Here is a 23,308-nt window from a genome sequence, read left to right as displayed (position 1 = left end):
AGATACGAGCTTTGTACCGTCTGGAATTTTTGTCTGTTTTGTTTACTGTTCTTTCCTCAGAACTCAGAGTGGTACTCAACCCATAAAGCCAGCTGCCACTGAGTTGATTCCCACTCCAGGCGGTCCTCCATATACCAGAGTAGAACCGTGCTCCACAGCACTTCCAATGACTGAGTCAGAGCAGGATGCCAGGTCATTCATTCTTCCAAAGTACTTCTGGATAGACTTGAACCCCCAACCTTTGGGTTAATAGCCATCATGTTAACCATACCACTCAGAAACTTCACCTAGTCCACAGTGGGGGTTATTATGTGCCATCAAGCTGCAACCAACTCATAGGTGACTCTCTAATAGGTTTTCAGAGACTATAAATCACACAGGAGGAGAATGTCCAACTTTCTCCTGCAACACAGTTGGCAGATTCGAACTGCATGCCTTCGGGTCGGCAACACAACTTCTTATCCCCTAGACTACGAGAGCTCCTTCCACAAGGGTAGTAGCTAAATAGATTGAATAAGTAAACAGCAGTATAATACAGGCATTGACCTTGACACACTCATCTCACGTATTATGAGCAATAACTCAACTGTAATCCCATTTTACAGTTGAGGAAATTGTTGCTCAGACAGGTCAGGCAACATGCCCAAAGACACACAGCTAACCAGGAAGGGGCACCAGAACCTGTGCTCTCAACCATTACCAGGTGTTCTTGGCTTCCAAGCGTTCCGATCAAAGACAGGAGAAGCCACCAGCCACGGCCCAGGAAGAGGCGAAGTACCCATGCTATGCTCAAAAGGTGGCGGGGCAGCAAGCCCTGGCAGAGAACCCCAAAGAGCCAGCTATTGCTCCCCTTCCTCAGAGGCATGGCTAGTCTTACTTTCAGAACATCAGTGTGGCCTAGCGTGGCAGCCACAAGGTGACAGGGGCAAGCCTGCTGTGACAAGTGGGATTGGGGCTCTGATAAGCTGGGTGTTAAGAAAACAAATCCTGTCAGACCAGGAAACTACTGAAACCAAACAGAGCCAGAGAGGAAGTTGAGTTTAAGCTGCTAGATGCCGAGACAGAGCTGGTCATCTAAGGCCACCTAAGTCTCTCTGAAAAGAGGCAAAGCCCTCTGCAGCTAACTGGGATGGGAGAGGGCGGGGGGCAGTGGGGCGCGTGAAGGAGTTACCATTAGTCACATGGTGCGCTGTGGCCGCAGGGCTGTCTGCACACAGGTATTGCAAATCAACGGTTCTCTGGCTTTGGTTTCTTTTCTTCTCTCTTTCTCTCTCTTTTTAACTACTTCCTAAAACTTTCAAAATTGTTAAAGACACAGTTGCAAGACTGGCCCAGCGCTGTATCTCATACGCTCACCTCTCCTCATAAACCACCAATCCAACCACACGGAAAAAGTTTCCTGTCCCCTAAAAAAGGTAAGTTTCCATTCGCTGATGGATTCTTCCTCGCTGTTTCCTCTGTTCCGCCCATCTCATCGGCCAGGGTGAGTCAACACACACACACACACACACACACACACACACACACACACACACACACACGAATCTCCCCAGGGACCTGTCAACTTCTTTCTCCTAACACTTGCCATCAATGTTTAAAATACAGCAGCGCTTCCAAACCATCATCATCATCATCAGGCCCAAGTGCTGTGCCTAGAACAAGCCAGAGACAAAGCTCTTTGAGCCGAAGCTGCTGCAGCTCACTGAGGTCAGATAAGGGCCTCTGCTCCGAGTGCCAACTCCCTCCACCACAACCACCCACCCGCCACCATGGAGTCATTTTTGACTCATCGTGACCCCTCACGTACACAGTAGAACTGCACTCCGTAAGGTTTCCAAGACTGTGACCTTTCTGTAAGCAGATCGCCAGGCCTTTCTTCCGAGGAGCGTCTAGGTGGTTCCATCTGCCAACTTTTTGGTAATTCAAGCACTTACTTGTCTGAACTACCCATCTTCCTTCTCAACAAGGAGTTGTCTGCTTCTTAACTTTCTTTAAACAAGTAGCTCACTATCATCACATCAAAGCCAACTCCTAGCTTGAGCCACCACTGGGTTTCTGAGGCTGTAAATCTTGAGGAAGGAGGTGACTCACGTTTCTTCCACAGAGCCACTGGTGGATTCCAACTGCCACAGAGGTGCCAGCTTTGGGTTGGGAGTGCAACTCCCTAAGGGCAAGAGCCACCACCAGAGTGCCCTTATCACAAAAACTCCAACAGAAACACAACTCTCTGTCATCAAGTCAGAAACAACTCATAACTGACCCTCCAGCAGGCTTTTGAGGGCTGTATTTTAAATGGGAGGAGAGGAGACTGGCCATTTTTTGCCACTGAAAAGCAGCTGGTAGAGTCAAGCCACCTCCCTTTAGGTTGGCAATCCAGAGTCCAACACTCTGTGATTTCATCTTGTTAACCTCTGGAGTCATTTCATGCACATGGTGTAGACAAAGATAGCTCGTCAAACCCTTTTCCTACTCAGCATTAGCAAAAACTCACTGCCTTTGAGGACATTTTGCCACGGCAGCCCATCAGGTTTCCAAGGCTGTAAATCTTGGCAGGAGGAGACCATATTCACATCTTGGAGTGGACTTAAGCCACCAGTCACTCCAGTGCTTAATGTACTGACACCAGGGCTCTTTCCAGCCTGCACTGTTTCTTCCAAAATGCTGAGCATTACCACAACTTTTCTGACCTCTCTCTGCCCTTGGAGAAGACACAATCAAGTAGATTTCATATGGGTGTAGTGAAATAAATGTGAATTTAGACAGCCCTAGATTAGAACCCCAGCTCCACCAATTGTGTGACGTTGGGCGAGTTCCCTGACCACAAACCCTATTTCCTCATCTGCAAAGTCAGCTGATCAAGTTATTGTTACAGAAGAAAACTCTTGTAAAAAGCCTGATACAGTAAAGTTGGACAGGTCTAAGTTGGGTTAGACATAGCTGAGAGAGAAGAAAGCAGGGCATTGATCCTTACGATCCCCACTGGGATTCCTGCACTCTGGTTTTCTCTTTCCTTTTGGCAAACAGATCATAAACGAGGAGGCCAAGAAGTTGGTCCACTGATTAAAGGTAGCCCCCAACTCGATGCCTTCAGAGCATTCACCCTCTACCTGGAGTGAGCTGGCCTCCACCAAACAATGGCAGCCAACATCCTCCAATTATTCTCCTTCCTGGAACTTCCATGAGGCCACAGCTCAGTGACCAAACCAAACCAGTTGCCAACAAGCAGATGCCAACCCCCATCAACCTCATGGTGTCAAGAGTAGAACTGCACTACACATGGTTTCCAATGAGTAGAACCTTTGGGAAGTAGATGCCAGGGTCCTATTCCAAAGCATCTCCAGGTCAACCTTTCAGAAACTAACCAAGCAGTTAATCATTTACACCACTCAATGAATTACTACCTGGGTACATTCTAGGTTAACCCAAATTTCAGTATCTTGAAGGGTTTGCTCAGATTTCATACTCCCTCTCTTTGTCCAACCCTCCAGGATGAAAACAGTGAAAAGCCTCCAGCTCAGTAATCTGGGGGTGTCCCATGTCTACTTTTCAGCTTGTTCCCCACAATGGGTGCCTTGCAGGCCCCCTCTTCTGGGCTAACAACCTCGGTTCCTGGCAGGCACGACCAGGCCTTACCTACATCGAAGGGGAGATGCAAGGAACAAGGTAAAGGCCAGCAGCACACATCACAGCTCTGTTCAAACCAAGAACACCTCCCAAGGCCTGCATACCTCAGGATGCAGAGATGAGTCAGCTGTGCTGCGTGACGGGCCGGCGTTCACACCTCTCCAGCACCTTCTATTGGTTTACTCATCTACAAACTCCTCCGCAAAGCCGGCTTTCTGGAGCCCGACACACCTCTGATTCATTCTAACAGCCCAGCACAACAATTTCTTGTTGAGGTAACGCATCCGTTCCTCACCAGTTTACCAGTGCTGATGAGTCGCTTCCAAATCATGGCAACCTCATCTGTGTAAGAGATGAGAGGACGGAGCTGTGCTCCGAAGTGTTTTCAAGTCACAGGTCACCAGGCCTTTCTTCTGAGGTACCTCTGAGCAGGTCGAATCACCAGTCTTAGACCCTGGTCCAAGGTTAGAAAACAGCTCCCAGTCTTATGGACCCCCGTGATCTTCAGGCTACTACCAGCCCCCTTTTCATCATGTTCCAGGCTCATCAGCCTCCTTCCTGGTCCCTGAACTCCCCAAGCTCATTTCTGTCTCAGGACTCTTACACAGGCCAGCATCTTTTCCTGGAACATTGTGCACCCTGGTTTCCAGGGAGCTGCTACCTTTTTCTCATCTTTCCAGACTCATCTTGAAAATCACCTTTGCTGAGAAGGTGGCTTTCCTAACCACTACAGTAGCATCCTTTTCTCCTTAATCTAGTTTTGAAGTTTCATATTCTCAGAGATTTTTTTTTTCTTTATTGTCTGGTTTGGGGAACTCTAGGGGCCTAATGGTAAGGAGCTGCACTGTCAACCCAAAGGCACACAAGTTCGATCCCAAGAGCTGCTCTCTAGGAGAAAGATGGACAATCTCCTCCAGTGCTGTTTATGGTCTCTGAAAACTTGCTGGAGGGTCAGCTATGAGTCACTCAACAGTACGTAACAACATTGCCTGATTTATTACTTTTCTCCTTCCACCAATGAGGTCATCTTGTTCACTGTGTTAACTCACGTACCCTGCGCACAGAAGACACTGAATCAAGTCAACAGATGAATGGGCAACCCACTGCTGTCCAGTATATCATGGCTCACAACAACCCCAGCTCCATAGAGACTGGTGGCCTCATGATAAGAAGCTGTACTGCCATCAAAAGGCACAGGGTTCAAATCTGCCCAGGTGCTCAGCAGGAGAATGATGGGCAATCTTCACCCGTTTGATTAAATTGCCTCTGAAAACCCGCTGGAAGGTCAACTAAAGGTCAGTTCAGACTCAACAGTACGTAACAACAATCTTTATGGACAGATGGCCAGGCCTTTCCTCCGTGGCACTACTGGATGGATTTGAACTAACAACTTCTAGGTTAGTACCTGAGACTTAACTGTTTGCACCATCCAGGGCAAAGATAAATTGCAAATTCAAGATGAGGAATAATTTAACAAGGTAAAAAAAGAAGGGAAAGGAGGAGGAACACAAAGGCCACAAGGGTTTCGAGGAAAAGATTAGACAGTTCACTCAGGCATGCAAATTCTAAGATGCCACCAACCAAAAAGCATAAAATGGAGAACAGCTTAGCAAGTCCTGTCAGAAAAATGCCCATGCTCTTTGACCCGGTAATTCCACTGCTGGGAACTATACCAAGGAAATGAATTCAAAATAAGAACAAAAATAAAAAGGCGCCCGTACAAAGATGATTCCAGTCCTGTTATTTATGTCAGCAGAAATCTGGAAACAACCGAAATGTCCAACACCAGGGGAAATGCTTTTGTAAATCCCATCATATCTACTGGATGGACTAGCATGCACCAATTAAACCAACTGGACAGGAGATAACGCAAACACATGTAAGAAGGGCTTTAAAAAAGCCTTAGAGATTCCTTCTAAGTACCAGGCACTGTCTGGCATACTCTTCCCTGTCTCAGTAACTCTTCACAATAGCCCAAAATAAATCCATTTTTATCCCTTCTAACAAACGCAACTGCTGACTGAGAGGCTAGAGGTTCATGTCTACCCAGAGGTGCCTCGGGACAAAGCCGCGGTGATGTCCTTCCAAAAAAAACAAAAAAAGACCCAGCCATTGGAAACCCTGTGGAGCACTGTTCTACTCTTGACATGCATGGAATTGCTAGAAATTGGAAATGGCTTCACAACAAATAACTGGGCACATCTAACAAGAAAACTGAGATTCAGAGAGCTAAGGAACTTGCCCAAAATTACACAGCTAACCAGGAACAGAGTTAGGATTTGAAATGTGTGTTATTCTTATCCCAAAGTTCACATACACTGAAGTATTCAGGATGATGGTACTCCGCCCTTTCCCATAACATTGTGATTGTGTCTGTGAGGCCAGGCGTGGAGACCTGAAACAACTAGTAAATGTTGACATAGCTCCTGAGGAACACTTACAAGAGAATACAGCAGAAAGCAAGCAAACAGAGGAAGATGACTGGTGGCTTAGTGGTAAGGAGTTATGCTACCAATCACAGGGTGCATGGTTTAAATCCACCAGCTGCTCCACAAAAGAAAGACAGAATTTGCTGCCTCTGAAAACCCAAGGATTAGCTATGAATGAGTTGGTTCTGACTCAAGTGAACCTAAGAACCACCACCACCTCTGAGAAGGCCAAGGGACCACAGAGAAAAGAAATCAGAGAGTGGTCAGTCAGATCTGGCTTTAAGAAGGAGGACGAGGAACCATGAGACAAGAACACAGAGGACAGGGAGGTCCCTGAGCCGATGTTGAGCTACTTCAAGGGAGCCTGAAGCTGGAGCACAGATCCTCAATGCATTGCCTGAATTCAGTTGTTTTGCCCCTTGGGTCCCAACACACCAAGGTGCTTGAAATACACGTTGGTTGAAACACACTCGCCTCCAGACAGGCAGTGGATAAAGCAGTGGACCACTGGAAGAGAAGCTGCGAGAGCCCTGGAGAGCACTTGAAATGAGAGCATGCTGTATTGGGAGATGGAGGAAGTACAGCCAGAATGTTCTCCAGAAGACAGAAAGGCAAAATCTTGTCTCACATGCTATTAGGAGGGGCCAGTCCTGGGACAAAGATGTCATACTTGGTAAAGCACAGAAGCAGCAAAGAAGTGGAAAGATCCTTGGTGGGAAGGACTGACAAAGGAGCTGGAACAATGGGGCCAAGCTCAACACGGTTCTGAAGAAGGCACAGGAGGAGGCAGGGTTTCTATCTGTTACACAAAGGGTCGCTAGATGTCAGAATCGACGACAGCACCTAGTAACAATATTATGACTACTGGTAGCTCAGTGCCTTATTAAAGACTCTCCCCTCAACTTCCCATAAGGAAGATGATCCCAATCCTTAATGCACCATCTGAGAAGAGGTTTCAGGTGCAGCCACAGGCTCAGATTAGACAATGATATTCCCTGCAAGGTAAGAGCTGCCCTCTGCACAGCTCTGCACAGAGGCAGGCCACTGGACTGGAAGGCCTCGCAGGGCCCATCTCTGGGTCATTCCGCTTCCTTGACACGACCTGCCATGACATCATCACTCTCAAAGCCAAGCTGACTCGCAATGTAAATGACCCAAGACTGGCCTAAGCTCTATTGCTAGAGTTGGATAATTGTTCTACTTTTGCAAATGTTTGAACACTACCTTGATAACCTATTTTTCAAAAAGTAAACTCTGACCCAGACATTCCACCTAAGAATCACCAGGGCTTAGGGCTGCTCCTCTGTGCTCAGAGGTCATCAGAGTCTTCAAAAAGTCCCTAAGGCCGACAGACTTTCCAAGTGGTGGGGAGAGGGGTTTGCAATTACAGATCAGTAGGGCAAAGGCAGTTAATTAACAGTGTGCAGGTTCTCATCACAGCTCAACCTCTCCAGGACTACAGCTGCAGATAGGTCACTTAACTTCTCTGCACCTCAGTTTTGTCACCTGTAAAATGGGAGATAACAATAGGACCTTCCTCACAAAGTGATTAGAAGGTGCAAATGCCACATGAAAGCTCCTGAAAAGCAGGCCTGCCAGTAAGAAAGAGCTCAGTAAATGTCAGCTCTTATGACACATTCATTTTGTAACATGTAGAGATAGTCATTTTGGAAACCACATGTCCATTTGACTCACTTATCTGGGGAAAATGAAAGGAGGTGGGGCCGGTGCTCTTTCTGCAACCTCAGGCAGCGGTGTGGGAACCACAGCTGGCCCGGCGAGCTTGGAGAAGCCCAGCCCGCCAGAGGGCCTGGCCAGGCACAGCTCCCTAAGCTGATTGCTTTTCGGACAGCCACAGAGAGAGTCTCCTCTCAGAAAGCCACCACCAGAAACAGGAAGCTGCTTCCTTTCCTCTCCATTCTGAGCCAGCATTTCCTTTTTTGTTTTAAAAAGCATTCCATGTCTGCAGCACAGCCCTTCCCCTCCCCTCGGCAGCCCTAGGCTCAAACACACCCACAAGCCAGCTGTACTTCTCTTGGACTGTTCTCTGCCCATCAGTGGACAGAAAGTTCCTAGGAGATCTTGGGTGAAGTATGTCCCTGGCACCAGGCTAAGGGAAGTATGGTCCCTTGTACCCAAGGCTGGAGGCACCGGACAGGGAGTGAGGCCACAGAGACAAGCAGAGGCCCCTCTGCGTACATTCACCTCCTAGATAAATGAACACTGCACAGCCTAGCGGGAAGGATGAAGGCAAGCCAGCCTGTGAGCACGAGCACTGGGCTCACCATTCACTGGGCCGCCCTTTGTAAAGCACTTCCTGAAAAAAAGGCAACCTCTCACAGCAGGGAAGGTCCATGGGACACCAGCCTCCTTCTCAACTGGCCTGATTTTTGACTAGGACATCAAAAGGGATCTCTGTTCCACAGAAATAAAAACAAAAAACGAAAACCCATGAAGCTAAGCTTACCAAGTCTTACCTCTTGCTCTGCTTATGACTTAAGGCGATGTTACTCCAATTAAGTTCAGTGGGGAAAAAGGTCCCCCTGGACAAATAAATTTGGGAACTCTGACTTCTCAGATCCTTTAAAACACTGGTCTTCATCCTCAGGAGGGAGATGCTGATTGGTAACTTCTGAGCAACCTGCAGCCCTCTTTCACGGGGGTACCTTGCCAAATACAGCATGGGAAAGGCTGCATTAAGTCGCTTCAAAGCTACCAGGCTGGAGGCCTAGAGAGTAACAACGCTCAGGTCATATTTCACCTGTAGCTTTTTCTTCTGATCAATAAAACTCTGTGGGCACCATGAGTGAAACCAGTCTTGTTCATCCAGATCAAAACTAAACCCAAATTAAGTCAGGACTCAACACCTCCCTCCGATTGTCAAGCCGCGAGAAAGCCCCATCACTCTTTCAGCAAAATCTTTCATCCAATTTGCAGAAAGCAAAACTTCAGGATAAATACGCTGCCAAGATATTGCTAGTGTAAGCCCACACTTCATGTTGCATGAGAAGTTACTTTTCCTGATTATAGCCTGCCTGTCTGTTCACATACAGCATTATGTGTTTTTTTTTTCCCTCCTCAATTCTAAATACAAGTCTAATTCATTCTTGCAATTATTCTGAGGGTGGAAAAATGGAAGAGGGGAGGAAAAACAGCAAGTAAACAGGATGACTACAGCTCCACTATTTTGAAAGGCAGGTTGCCCGGTTAAAACACAAAGCCACCCACCAAAGCTAGGAAGACAGAAAAATACATACACAGATATAGATTTTTAAAACACCGGCAGTTTGCCTTGAGACTTTTTGAATGTTAGATGAGAAACAGTGGTGCCTGGGAATAAATGACAAAATATTTGCAATGCTAACAACTGTCTCCAGAGCTTACCTCCATCTCCACCTAGGGTCTAGGACTGGGGGGAAAGCCAAACTGAACACAAGGTGGAATAAGTTAATCCGAGAAACTACTACAGACAATTCATAGCATGATTTTTATATTAACTCCAATGAAATATAATGCATAGAATGAAAGAACTGTATGGATTTTTAAGACAAACACTGGGCCCCATGCCCTTGGAAGTCCCAAGTTGGGGCCAAAGACTCAAAATAGTCCATTGAGGCTAAGCCAGCTAACTAGGCAGACTGATTTTCAAAAGGAGCCAGGAATACGAGGAGGAAATGGAATGTATAGCCAACTGCCTCCTTTTCCATGAAAACAGAAGTGGATGGTGACAATACTGAATGCATTCAATACTGAATGCTCTGAGCAAAGATTCTGTAGGCCTGTAACCAAAAGGGGGGAAGTGTAGAATGTAATTTCAGATTCTCAAGGCATTCAGACTTTCTGGAGCCATGGAGGCTGAATAAATGCCTAAAACTATCAGCCAGAGATAATCTTTAAATCTAAAACCAAAAATATCCCCTGAAGTCTTCTTAAAAATAACTCATAAATAATGTCTACTTGAGCAATACACTCTTTTAAGATCTATCAATATGGGATCAAACTGATAACAGCAACTGGAAGGCTTATATAGGAATCTTAGGGGGCCGTGGGGTTTATTAATGAGGGAGGAACAGCCCAGAAGATGATAAAATGGTTACACATCTCAAAAGAATGGAAGTGGTATCACTGAATTGCACAAGTAGAAATTATTAAATTGGTATATGTTTTATTGGATATATGCTCAAAATGCAAACGAACATGTAGTAGTTATGTACCATCGAGTCAGAATCAACTCATAGCTGACCCTCCTCCAGTGGGATTTCAGAGGCCGTAAATCTTGAAGCACTTGCTGCGGAAGACCAAAGAATGCAGCCTTCAGTATGGATTAGATCTCAATGTCAAGAAAACAAAGATTCTTACCACTGGACTGACAGGAAACATCATGATGGATGGAGAGGAGACTGAAACTGTCAACAGCTTCATCTTGCTTGGATCCACAATTAACACTCTTGGTACTAGCAGTCAGGAAATAAGGAGATGCACTACAGTGGGAAAATCTGCAGTGAGGGGCTTGTCCAAATTACTGAGGAGTAATGATGTCAGTTTGAGGAATAAGCTGCATCTGATTCAGGCCATAGACTTTCCGATCATTTGCTATGCATCTAAAAGCTGGACAATGCATAATGATGACGGAAGAAGAAGGATTGATGCCTTTGAGCTGTGGTGTTAAAGAAAAGCACAGAACATCTCACAGACGGCCAAAGAACAAATAGATATGTCTTGGATAGAGTGCAGCCAGCGTGCTCTTTGGAGGCAAAAATGACAAGGCTTCGCCTCACATGCTTTCGGCATGTTGCTAAGAGGGGCTATTCCTTGGAGAAAGACATGATGCCAGGAAGGTTGGAAGGTTGGCGAAGAAGAGGAAGGCCTTCAATTAGGTGGACTGACAAGGTGACTGCTACAATAGGCTCTTGTGTGTTAGGAAGTGTGAGGATGGCACAGGATAGAACAGGGTCCAGATCTTTTGTTCATAGGGTCACTATGAATCATACTCGAATCAATGGCACCTAAAAACAATAACAAATTGCATGGAAGGAGATTTCCTTTTTTAACACAGAGCAACTGGAGGATTTGAACCATGTGTCTTGGGTTTGGCAGTGAAACTTCTTACCACTAAGCTACCAAGCTCCCTCACACATGCAGATAGAAATAAATCGTAAAAGATGGATTATTCACAAAGCACAGTAGACTGTTCTCCAAGAGTCTCTCTAGTCCAGAAGCCCCTCAGGCACTGGCATGAGGCTGGGGAAACAAACCTATTTTGCTCCCTCAGGTAAGAAATTCCCTGAAGACAAGGGTCCCACCATTATGGAAGGCTGGGATTGGTAGGCTCGCTCACTGTCGGTCAATGACCAGGGTCAAGGTGGTGTCAAGTCTCGTTCGGCTTGTGGGCATCAGGTCTGATGCCCAGCTCGGGGCTCTTTCATTAACCACTGTCTCCTCTCCAGCCTTTGTGAGTTCTCTCTAGGAGATGTGCTTGATGAGTCACTACCCTTTCTGCCCTTCAGTTTCCTCACCTACAAGACTAGATGGAAGTCCCAAGATCCTTTGGAGCCCTGACCTTTGGAATCCTAGACTCTGCTATACCAAGCCCAAAGCCAGACGCCCCAAACAGCTCTCCGACTGGTGATGAAATAGAGACCATAGTTAAGTAAAATGTCTTTCATGAGCCTTATAGGTGATCAGTCCCTCGACATAAGAGTTCTGAAATGTTAGCCCTCCCTCTGCTGTCTTGGAGCAAGGAAAGGTACAGAGGGGTCTCATTTTGCTGCAGGCAACCCTGAAACTAGAACCCACAGTCCATGACGCATAACCCAGAACCTAAGCCATGGGGCCGAATCCTATCTCCTGTTTACATTCCTAAACCTCAGAGTAAACATAGAACTAGCAAAGTGATAAACTGAAAGAGTACCATTTTATAAGGCCTTGCATTCCTGAGTGGGAAGGAGAAAGGAGTATTATGGCCTAGATATTTTCATGAACAGGACAGATGTTAAAGGTCTCTGAAAATTTGCCCGAACAAACTGCACTTCTAAGGAGAGAGTACGCTTTATAGGGAGAAGGGCTGGAATGATCCACATCGGCCAACAGTTGAGGACTAGTTACATGAGTTTATGGTATGAATGTACAATGCAGCTGATGTGTATGCATACGTGCTGACGCAGAAAGGAGGTATTTATAGAGCAACACACACAGTCTGCTCCACAAACCCCTGTATGTTCACTAGATGCAAATGCTGGGAGGATACACAGCTAAATCAGTAGGAATTAACTCTGTGAGGTAACATTACTTCTGATGTTTTGCTTATTTGTATCCTCCTTGTGGAATTGTAAATACATATCATTGCAAATTTTCATTAGAAGTAAAAAGTTAAAGAATATATTCTTTATCAAGGGAATAAAAAAAAATATAATTCAGAAAGAGTAGGGCAGCTAACCATAAAAATAATGATGAGTAAGTCCACTCCACAATCAACGCTCTTGGCACTAGCAATCAGGAAACCAAATGACGAACTGCACTGGGAAAATCCGCTATTAGGGAGCTCTTCAGAATACTGAGGATCAATGATGTCCATCTAGAGACTAAGGTGCACCTACCTGATCCAGGCCATGGTCTTCGCAATTACTTGCTATGCATCAGAGAGCTGGACAATGACCAAGGGGGACAGAAGAACCGATGCCTTTGAGTGGTGATGCTGGAAAAGAGTCTTGAACATACCACGGACCATCAAAAAAACAAGTAATTCTGTCCTAGAGTGGGTGAAACGAAGTTTCTCCTTAGAGGCTAGGGCTTTGAAGCTCCATCTCATATACTTTGGGCATGTGGCCAGGAGGGACCAGTCCTTGGAGAAGGACATCATGCTTGGAAGGGTGGAGGGACAGCGCAGGAGAGGAAGACCTTGGATGAGATGGATTGATACAGTAACTGGGTTGATGGGGGTAGGTGTGTCAGAGTCAATGAGACTGGCTCAGGACAGGGCAGGCTTCTGAGCTGTTGTACATAGGGTTGCGATGAGTTGCAGGCAACTCTACGGCACGTAACAACAATCTCCAGGCATGGAGACCTGGTGGTACAATGGCTAAACACTCTGCTGCTAACCGAAAGGTCAGTGGTTTGAACCCCTTGGCTACTTTTTGGGAAAAAGATGTGGCAGTCTGCTTCTGAAAGGAATTACCGCCTTGGAAGCCCCAGGGGGGTAGTTCTGCAGTCTTATAGGGTCACCGTGAGTCAGAATCAACTTGAATGCAACAGATTTGGTTCAGAGGGTTTGATCTCTAGGAAGTTTCTGGTTTCTCAGGATGAGACACAGTTGCCTCACGGTCTGAAGATGTGCTAGGCTGGACTTTAGGGAAGTAGCCCTGAACCTGAGCTCAGAGGCTGCACAGCCTGACTCGGCCACCAGCCGAAAGGCATCTGGACACGAGCTATCAAATACTCTTGCTCATTCTTTTTGTTATCAGTCCCTCCCCCTGGTCTCAGCATCCACCATCCCAGAGCCCTTCATCACGGTTCTTCTGGGCAACGTGGGCTATGGACTAACGTTCAGCTTAGACAGTCTCTCAGTCCTTCTGATACACTATGTCCTTTCTGTACAATGGGGACAAACTCCCTTGAGGGATCATTGTGAGGGCGAAAAGGGGCAGTTTATGCCTGTGCTCACACAGAGCAGATGACTGCCCTCTCCACTCAAAGGTCACATGCACAAGCCCAAAGACACCCATGTATGAGTACTCCGTCCACACTTCCATCTGAATAAAGAGTCCAATCACCTATTCTAAAAGGACGTCTGTTTTAAGAAGCACCACTGTACGGGAGCTCTGGTGGCACTGTCCACAGAGATACATGCTGCTAGACAGAAGGTCACACTTCTCTGGAGGTTCAAATCCACCAGCCACTCAGCAGGAGAAAGATAGGCAATCTCCTCTTGTGCGATTTACAGCCTCTGGAAACCCAAGGGAGGGTCAGCTACAGGTCAGTCTGACTCAACGGCAATGACTGACTGAGGGACTCGCCTTGGTGCAAGTTTTGCAAGGCCCCACCCATTGTAGACACCACCGCCCTGGGTTAGAGTCTTGCTTCTTCCCTCTAAGGACCAGAGCATTTGTGATGTGGAATGCAGTTTTTCTGGATTTTGAGCCAACCCAGACCATTTGGGGAGAGAAAACAGATCTGAAGGGGAAGGAACTTACAAAGACCCCAGGGAGGTATTCCTACCACTGTCCCCAGGCAGCAAGCCACAGGCTTCCTCAAGCTCATATTAATCAAATCCAGGCCGGAGAGCTGGTAAACCCTCCTCCAAGTACTACTCACTCCTCCCCAGGCTTATATTAAAACAAACAAAAAACCCACTGCTGTTGAGTCAACTCCAAGGCTCACATCAGAGGCTGTCAAATTCCAACTCATGTCAAAGGCTGGTTCTTCCAAAGCAGTTTGCCAGGCCTTTCTTCCATGGCTCCTCAGGTGGATTCAAATCTTGACTCTCAGCAGGCAAGCACTACAGAAGGACTTCCCAGGAAATGTCAGGTCCCTTGGCAGCTGGCAAGAAACACCTGTGGCAAGTTTCACCAGGAAAAAGCTGCCAGTGTGAAAGCGGGCACCAAAAAGGGGTAGTGGCTCAGCTCCGCAACCTGGGGGTTGGCTGGGGTTGCTTCAGTCTGAGATTAGAACTGGGAACTGGGAGGTGGAGTGGAAGCAAAGAAAGGCCACATGGGTGGCAGCACCAGGGTGGGAAAAGGGGAGCTCAGTTTCAGCCTCAGTTTCTGCCAGGAATATAAGACTCTGAGAACATTTCCTATAAAACTAGGTGTCTGGGCTCAACAACCCTTCAGATTCCTACTGCATCACCCTCCCCTAAGTCTTGACACAAGCCATAGACCTGGAGTCACTGTGCACTGGCCCATTCTCCCATTAGACTTGATTTGCCCCAAAGACCAGAAGGGCACCCCACTCATCTCCAAGGCTCCAGCTGTCACCAGCTAACTGCACTGTTTAAGGGGCAAGGTGAGCAAACCCATCTTTATCACCCTGCAGACCCATCCTCTGTATGGCAAAGATCAGGATGAATCTAGTTCCCACCAGGAAATGATCCAGACTCCACACTCTATTCCTTCAGGGCAGTCACCTCTTTCTTCTCTCACTCTAAGCACCTGACATCAGGTCAGAACATCTCTGGCCACTAGCAACCAGTTGTGGGGTCAGGAATATGCATAGCCCCCTGCACTTCAGACCAGCCAATCCCTTCTTCCTCTAGTCCCTGGGTCTAGGCCATAAGCCAGGAGGATGCTGTCCTTCATTGACTAACCATGCAGCCTTTCTCTGTGAACCAGCCCCTCAGAGCTGCTTCCTCGTGAGCGAGGATGCTTTCCTCAATATGGGCTAGGCAGCCTTCCTCTGAGACGCCACTCAGCCTGCAGCAGAGTCTCCTTACTCCTGTGGGTTCAGTCATTCTCTCTAAGAGCTCACAAAAGTCATGGAGACTGTCAGTTATACTTAGGCAGCTCTGGTAGAGAGTTGTGAGGTTAATCCAATGGTGATGCCTCTCTGCTGGTTTGAATACAGCAGAGGCCCCATGAGTGCAAGACCAGCAATCTCATCCTATGTGCTTTACAGCCTCTGAAAACCCGCTGGAGGGTCAGCTTGACGGCAATGAGTTGAGTTGAGCTACATCTATGGAATCCCAATAGTGTAGTATGTGCTGTGCTGTTAACTGAATTATCGGTGGTTCAAATCCAGCAGCCATACCATGGGAGAAAGATGGGAGAGTCTCCTCTCATAAAGCTTTACCATCCCAGAAGTTTGATGGGGAGTCACTATGACATGGAACTGACTTAGTGACCGTGGATTTGGTTCCGTTTTTTACAGTGAGTGTAGGTATTAGTTGCCATGAACTTTGTGAAGAGATACGTCAGGCAGGGCCTGGGAAAGTCCATGGGACAAGCCTCTACTATCCCCAGTGATATGCCACTGTCTCCTGGTCATAGGTGTTCTCACCAATCCAGGGGGCCCAAAAAGTGAGGGTTCCAAGGTTCAGAATATCTAGTCATTGGTATCTCAGGTGAATATGCACGATCGGGGCTTTGATGTATAGTGAAGATCAACCCAATCAATGAATATGCATGACAGACTGCACGGGATGGGGGTGGGGCTCCCTTCCTGAAGTGAGTGAGCAGGTGTGTGTGTGCGGCTGGCGTGAGGCTGTGGAGCCCCTACTTGCCTGGCTATTTCACAAAGACAAAGAGCACCTTAATTGCACAGGCTATTTTCAGACACCATATACAAAAGGCTACATCTAGTGCTTTGTCCCACACCACCTCAGAATCCTTGTGGGGGCTGGGGAGCCTAGCAGGGTAGAAGCTCAGTCAGCACATAAGAACTAAAGACTGGCCAGTGGCTGTAGGCTCACGCTTGCCCTGAGGACTTACATGTGCCTGGTCCTCCCCACAGACAGGTCCAGCCTCAGGTACTGCTCCCATAGCCAAGCGACGGCCAGGCATCTCTGACCACTCAGCAGAGCTTCAGGACATCTCAGTGAGGTGGCCAATGAGCCCTGCCATGGGCCCACAAGTTTCTCTCTTCAAGTCCTTACAGAAGAAGTGCTTCAAGATACCCTTTTTCTAGGTCAGCATACTTAAGGAGGGATATTTTTTTGATAGACATATTATTTTTATTTCTTTTTATTTGAATAAAATTTTTATTTTATACTAGTTTACTTACAAAGTTCATATCCATTGTTTTTCCACACCGGAATTTTCCCATTTCGTTTACTCACCCCCACCAAATTGTGTGACCCTATGATTACTCCCCTGCCCATGCTCACCCCTCTGCTCCTATCCTCCTCCCCTTGGTTCTTCATATGCATGTTATTAGCTACCTTTCTATTTCTACAATAGTGGTCTTACACAGTATTTGTGCTTATGGGACTGAGTTAGTTCAATGTTCTCCAGTCCAAGAGGGATTTCTTTTTTTTTCTTCAGTGAGACTGGCTCAGGACAGGGCAGGGTTCAGAGAGAGCTATTATATATAGGGTCGCTTTGAGTCGCAGGTGACTCGATGGCACATAGCAACAACATAAGAGTACAAAGTGGGGAGATTTAACGTGGCAGAAAAGAACTAGTAGGCCGACTACAATGGACAAAGTTTCGACGTCCACAAGACTTGACGCCCCATGAGGCAATGCCATGTGGGCCTTGCTGACTCCTATCTTGCCAGCACCAGGCACAGGTCATCCCAGGGAGGATAAACGAATGAAAGAATGAACTGGCACGGAGCTCAGCGCCAGTGGGGAGGCATGCCATGTGTCCTGATGTAAGTAAGTATGGGAAATGAAAATATTCTCATCTGCCTCAGTGGAGTTCTCAAGTCACTGGGAGGGTCTAACAGAAACACGGAACACTGGGTTCTTGTGGGAAGAATCAGTCTCAAAACTTCTCTTCACAAACTCAAATTCTGGTTCCAGGTTTTATCTTTCTTCCTTTTATCTTTCCTCCTCCTTGGGGAGCTTTGGTGGCCTACTGGCAAGAAGCTGTGCTACAATTCCAAAGGCATGTGGTTCAAGTCCACCAGTCACTCCACAGGAAAAGGATGGGCGATCTCCTCCTTATAGCGATTAACTGCCTCTGAAACTCTCCAGAAGGTCAGCTATGAATCGGTTCCAACTCAATGATACACAACACTAACAATGGTATATTGGGTTAAATGTTGGGCTGCTAAGTTAAAGGTCAGTGATTCAAACCCACCATTCTTTTTTTTCTTCTTCTTCTGTACAACCAGTTTATTCATTGCAAATACCTTTTACAAAAAAAAACATAAACACAGGCTATACGCCTGGATTTCATCTGATGGTATGCATTGGAATCAGATAGATTACATCTGTGGAAAGAATCCCTACCATTCACTTTGTGGAACAAAGATGAAGGAGTTTGTTTCCATTAAGATTCACAGCCTTGGAAACTCCACAGGGCAGTTTTACTTTGTCCTGTGGGGTTTTTAATGAGTCAGAACTGACTTAACAGCAAATCTTCTCATATGATGGAGGAGGGGGAAGCTGTGTTAATAAAGGTCAGTGGCTCTCTAGGAAACCTTAGGAGATCAAGAAGGGTTCAGCACACTACCTGGCAAATACTATATTAAACTCTACTCCACTCATTCCAATCCAAGCCTGACCATCGCACTGAGAAGTGATTACAATCAACAAGAGGCCAGGCAGATACACTGTTGTCTCCTGCCTGCTATAATCACCTGGATTCTCCGGCACCAGCAAACTGTCCTGGATCAGGCACTGTTAGGACTTTTCACATGCTGTTTTCCCTTCATTATTCAAGGAGGGCCGGAGTAGTTGAAATTCCTAAGATTCAGAGAGAAGTCTGGCAGGGTTGCGTAAGGCAAGCCTTCTGATCAAACCCTTCTTTAAAGAAGCCAGGAATCCAATGTTGCAAGCAATGTTTCTTGGGGCCCTGGCTGGGTGTGTGAGTGGAGCTTATAAAAGACAAGAATGTCAGACATTGCCATTATTCTGCCTAACCTACTAGGGGTGGTCCACCTCTGCCCAAGCTCCCAAGATCATTTTCTGGCCTGGGTCATCCACCTCCAGGAACAAGGGCCAGTTACAGAAGTACTTTCCACTAATGGCGGCTGTCAGTGAATCCCATCAGACCCTTATGCAGGAAAGACTACAAGCAGAACCTTTCAGTAGTAAAACATGGACTTCCAGACTAGCGGCAAAGCTATAAATGTTTAGGGGTAAAGAAATCTCATGCCCATTTTCCAGATGGGGAAGCTAGAAGCTCAAAAGTCAGGGGATTTGCACATGGTCACACCGACGGAATCCAGAGCTAATTTGAAAGCCTCAACCTTTTTATGTTGCCCCTAGTGTCAACTTCTTTTAGTAATAAACTTAACCCACATTTTATCAGTTTAGTAAATCTGTAGTTTAGTAAATCTGTAGCTCATAACTCTGAGTAGTCTCAAACAGAGATAGACGATTACAAACATTTGATTCAACCCACCTGATTCTCCTTCAATAAATCACAGATTTTAGAGTGGCAAGAGGCCTCAGGGATCCAGTCCAAGCTCTTCATTTTACAAGACAAGTGGCAGACGTCTCTGGGGTGGAGTATTTCACCCAAACTTGTTGGTAATCCAGGAAATAAACTCTAAAAGTCTAAATTCCTTAAACAACTAAAAAAAAAAACCACCCAAATTCTATTTTTTCAGAGCAATAGACAGAATCAAAAGGTTAGAGGGTCAAATCCACTCAGAAGTACTTCCAAAGAAAGGCCCTAGGATTTATTTCTGAAAAACCTGACACTGAATATTCCTTTGGAATACAGTTCTACTCTGACACACCTGGCATTGCCAGGAGTCAGAACTGACCTGACGGGAACCTGCAGAATGAACGTGAACCTACACCACAGGGGAGAGAACCTGGAGCTGGATATTAGCTCTCATTTCCACTGCAAATCCTCATTAGGCCTCACAATGGTCTTTGGATGCCAGAGATGAACACCCATATAAACACCCAGGAACTTAGAAGGGAGGCCACTGGATAAACAAGCTCTGAGACAAAAATAGCTCAACTTTTAGGGCCATCACATTGCCACACCCTCACCAAAAAGAACAAGGACCTTTGGGAGTCAGGGTACCTGGAGGACACTGGCATTTCCAGAGAGCAAACAGCAAACAGTTCTCCTATCTAAACTCTGGGGACCAGAAAGGGGATAATGTGAGAGATGCCAACACAGAGACGCTTTCCTCATCCACAACACAGAAGTCCATGCCGCAGGAGGACCCCTCCCCCGGAACTAAGCCACAGAGGCTCCTATTGTATCAGCTTGAAAACGGAACTTCGCTGGACAAGCACACTCTGCAGTGTCCAAGAAATCCTTTCTCTCACCACTTGAAAATCAGCAGCATGCATGCAGAACTTGTGTGGGGTTTGGTTGGGTTAGTTTTTCAGGCAAAGTCTTGATCAACCCTGTTTCAGTAACTGTAATCAAATATTCTAATAGCCACCACTGATCCGAGGCTTCTTTCTGTCCTTGGCTTCTGGGCTTTTAAGAAAAGAAAACTGAGGGAGAGAGTGTCACTCCACCCTGGGTAATTTGGACCAAAGAGGGACTGACTGGGTTTGTAGTCTGCAGAGAAGGGGGAGGGCTGGCCTTGTAATAATTACTTGCAAATCGTTGGCTGGGTCTTTGACAGCTGGCCCAGGCAATTAGCAATAAGGGGACGGCGAAGATGGGAAAATGAGCTTCTAATAAAAATAAAACATTCTGAGACCCGCAGAAGGCCAGGTTTAGTCACACAAGGTGACAAGCCCCTTCCTCAAGACTGAAGCTGCTACTAATTGACCCCTGAAACGTCAAAGGCTTCCAAGTCCCTGGACAAAAGCAAGTTGGGATTGGCACTAGTTTCCCGCTATTGTGTATGGGGGTGGGGGAGGGTGGGCAAGGAGAGACGCCCTCTGAGAACCCAACACCCCTTTTTGGCTGGTTCAAAAAGCCTTTTAACACTTGCACTTCCCCAATAGCTCTCATTTGAGCGAAGGGCCTCCCCGTTTATCTTATTTCTTCTTTGCAGTCGGGGCTGTCTCCACCCGAACCCCTTTAATAGTGTCATCTTCCCACCCCAGGCTTCATTCCCCAGCATAATCCTGCCTAAGCCAGAACCCAATGGGTGGGGGAGGGGAAGGGCGCGTGAGTGAGTAATTACATTTTGAGCAGCGCAAAGCTGTGGCAACACGAAAGGAAAGCACCGAATGCCTGAACGAAAAAAAAAAAAATGCCGTTTCAGCAAACACTTTTTGAAAAGCGGCAGACAAGAACCTGGAGGAGAGGGGCGAGCCCGAGTCTAGGGAGTCAGGGGACTTGTCCCCACAGTTGAGCGGGACGCCCCCCCCCCCCCCCCCAAGCCTTCAAGCCGGCCCATGGCCGCTCCGCTAAGTCACACAAAGGTCCAGAATCTGACTCAAAGGGAGGGTGAGTCCTGGGGACCCCAAACTGGAAATGGTGTGAGGGTGGAGAAAGGGGGCGGGGAGGTCTATGGCAGCCCACCCCTCCCCAAAGCCCATAACCTCCCCAGCACGCCTTCCCCCAGCACACACGTCCTGCCCTGGGCAGGACTCCATCCTGGATCCCGGTGCTTCTGCACAAGCGAACCGAGGAAGGTCCCCGGGCAGCCCAGGATCAAGGATGCAACTTAGGAAAGAGTAAACTAGGGCAGCAAAGGAGGTACCGGGGCGCTGTTCCAGGACTGTGGACTCCCTTGACCCTGCAGGTTCAGCCCGTGCCGGGCGTCCCGGCACCCTTACCTCCAGGGTTCGAATCTCCTGCTGGGTGAGGTCGTTGGACACGGAGCACTTGGTGCGCAGCCCGCGCAGGCTGCCGATGGAGATGTCGATGAGCTTCTGGAGCTGCCCGCACTGCTGCAGCGCCCGACTGGCCGCAGCCCCGGCGCCCTCATCGGCGGCCGCCGCGTCCCCTCCGCCGCCGCCCTCCTTCTTCTCCCCCATCGCCGCTGCGCGCCGTGCCGCTTTATCCATGCCTCGGCATCGGAGCCGCCGAGTGGCCGAGGCTGGGGGCCCGGGGGCGCGGGCGCCTCGGAGGGGAATCCTCGAGCTGGAAAGATCGGATGCGGAGCGAGGCAGAGCGCAGCCCAAGCCGAGACACGAGCAGAGCCCGGCACTAAGCGCGCTCCTCCGCCCGCCCAGCGAAGCAGCAAAGCGAAAGCCGCGGCGATCCGACGGCTGCGGCTCATGAGCCTTTAAGGGGCAGTGGGGGCCGGGCTAGGGCGGCGGGGCATGCTGGGACTTGTAGTCTGCGCCGCCTACCTGCTGCCCGGCCAGCGCCTGTGGTTGGTGGGGGTGTGGACACTGCTTCCCGCACCGCTGTCACCGTGCACGGTCCAGTCCGGGTGCAGGCCGCGCAGGAGAACTCGCCTTAGCGCCCCGAGAGCTGCAGCTTCATGTTGGCTCCTCCCCTGGGCTCAAGGAGCCGGGGCGCCTGGTCCCCCCACCACTGCAGCAACTGCAGCCTGGGGGCTTCCCCAGACCTCTGGATGGGGCGGGGAAAGGGCACGAGTCTGGCAATTCCTTAGCTGCCACCGAGTCCTGGAGAACAGAGGCAACGAGATTCTAGATTTTTCTTTGTGGATTCAGGGGGCCGCCATCTAGTGGGAAGGGGTCTAAAGGAAGTGCTCTGTAGGTGGTCTGCATAGCACTTCACCATTGATTGTCCACACTAAAAAGACAGCTGCGTAGCTAAGAAGGATAAAGGTCTTCTGGACCCTAGATACCCACCAAAATAATATCCTATCCCTTCCTCATCCCAACCCTAGGGTCCAGTACAGGTATATGGGATAATGCATTAATCTAATGCTCTGCATTTAGGACTCTACTGCAAACAACAAATAAGAACAATGAATAAAAAGAAAGATCGAAAAAGAATCAATGCCTTAAAATTATGGTATTGGAGAAGCAACTGTCTCATAAACTGCAAAAAGAATAAACCAGTCTTGGAGGAAGTGCTCTTTAGAAGCAAGGATGGTGAAACTTCATCTCATATATTTTGGGCATGTTGTCACGGGGGCCAGTTCTTGGGAAAAGCCATCATGCTGGGAAAGGTGGAGAGCCAGAGAAAAACGTTCAACAAGATAGACTGATACAGTGATTATGATAACAGGTTTGAACATGGTGCAGGATGTAGATGGCACTGGTGAGTGCAAGGTTCAGATCTATTGTTCATAGGGCTACTGGGAGTTGGGAGTCCACACAAGAGCAACCTAACAACAACAACAGAGGAAATGGCCAGGTTCAGATTCTCACACCACTTCCTGACAGTGTGACCTTGGTCACTGTGTGTGTCAGAGGGTCCTTGCCACTGAAAGAGACTGATAATGATAACTTTCTCATTGGACTCTTCTAAAGAATGAGCTAATGTAGGGCACACTACCTGTATAGATTATTGGCCGTGTACTCAACTGGAAAAAGGCTAGCCAGTATTGCCCAGGCTTATCTAAGTATGGCTTTCACCAGTACACTATGCTGGGGAGCAGTACTGCCTTGGCTGGTAGTCTCTGTTCCTACACGCCCTAACCCAACAGTCAAGCCCATCTGTTCATCCACCTTTCACCCCCCCCCCCCACCATGCCACCTCCTCTCTCTATTGTCTGACTAAACAAAAATCATGACTGATAAAAGGTCCCACATGTCCCAACTTCCAACATCTGCCAGCCAGGAGCAGTGTTTCATCTTTTAATTA

The 23,308-nt window shown here is 47.7% G+C and overlaps 1 protein-coding gene across 1 annotated transcript in view; it reads right to left on the bottom strand.

Moving 5' to 3' along the window:
* The window catches only part of KSR1 (kinase suppressor of ras 1), a 175,439-nt gene extending 153,848 nt beyond the window's left edge, over positions 1–21,591 (bottom strand). The window contains exon 1 of the mRNA XM_006890943.1: positions 21,361–21,591. Within this exon, the coding sequence (XP_006891005.1) occupies positions 21,361–21,591 (231 nt within the window). The remainder of the gene's footprint in view (positions 1–21,360) is intronic.
* Between the last annotated feature and the right edge of the window lie 1,717 nt (positions 21,592–23,308).

Source organism: Elephantulus edwardii, unplaced genomic scaffold (genome assembly GCF_000299155.1).
Source record: "Elephantulus edwardii isolate Elephantulus edwardi_28Jun2011 unplaced genomic scaffold, EleEdw1.0 scaffold00094, whole genome shotgun sequence".
In the NCBI taxonomy this organism is placed as follows: domain Eukaryota; kingdom Metazoa; phylum Chordata; class Mammalia; order Macroscelidea; family Macroscelididae; genus Elephantulus; species Elephantulus edwardii.
This window is presented reverse-complemented; position numbering and strand designations above follow the sequence as displayed.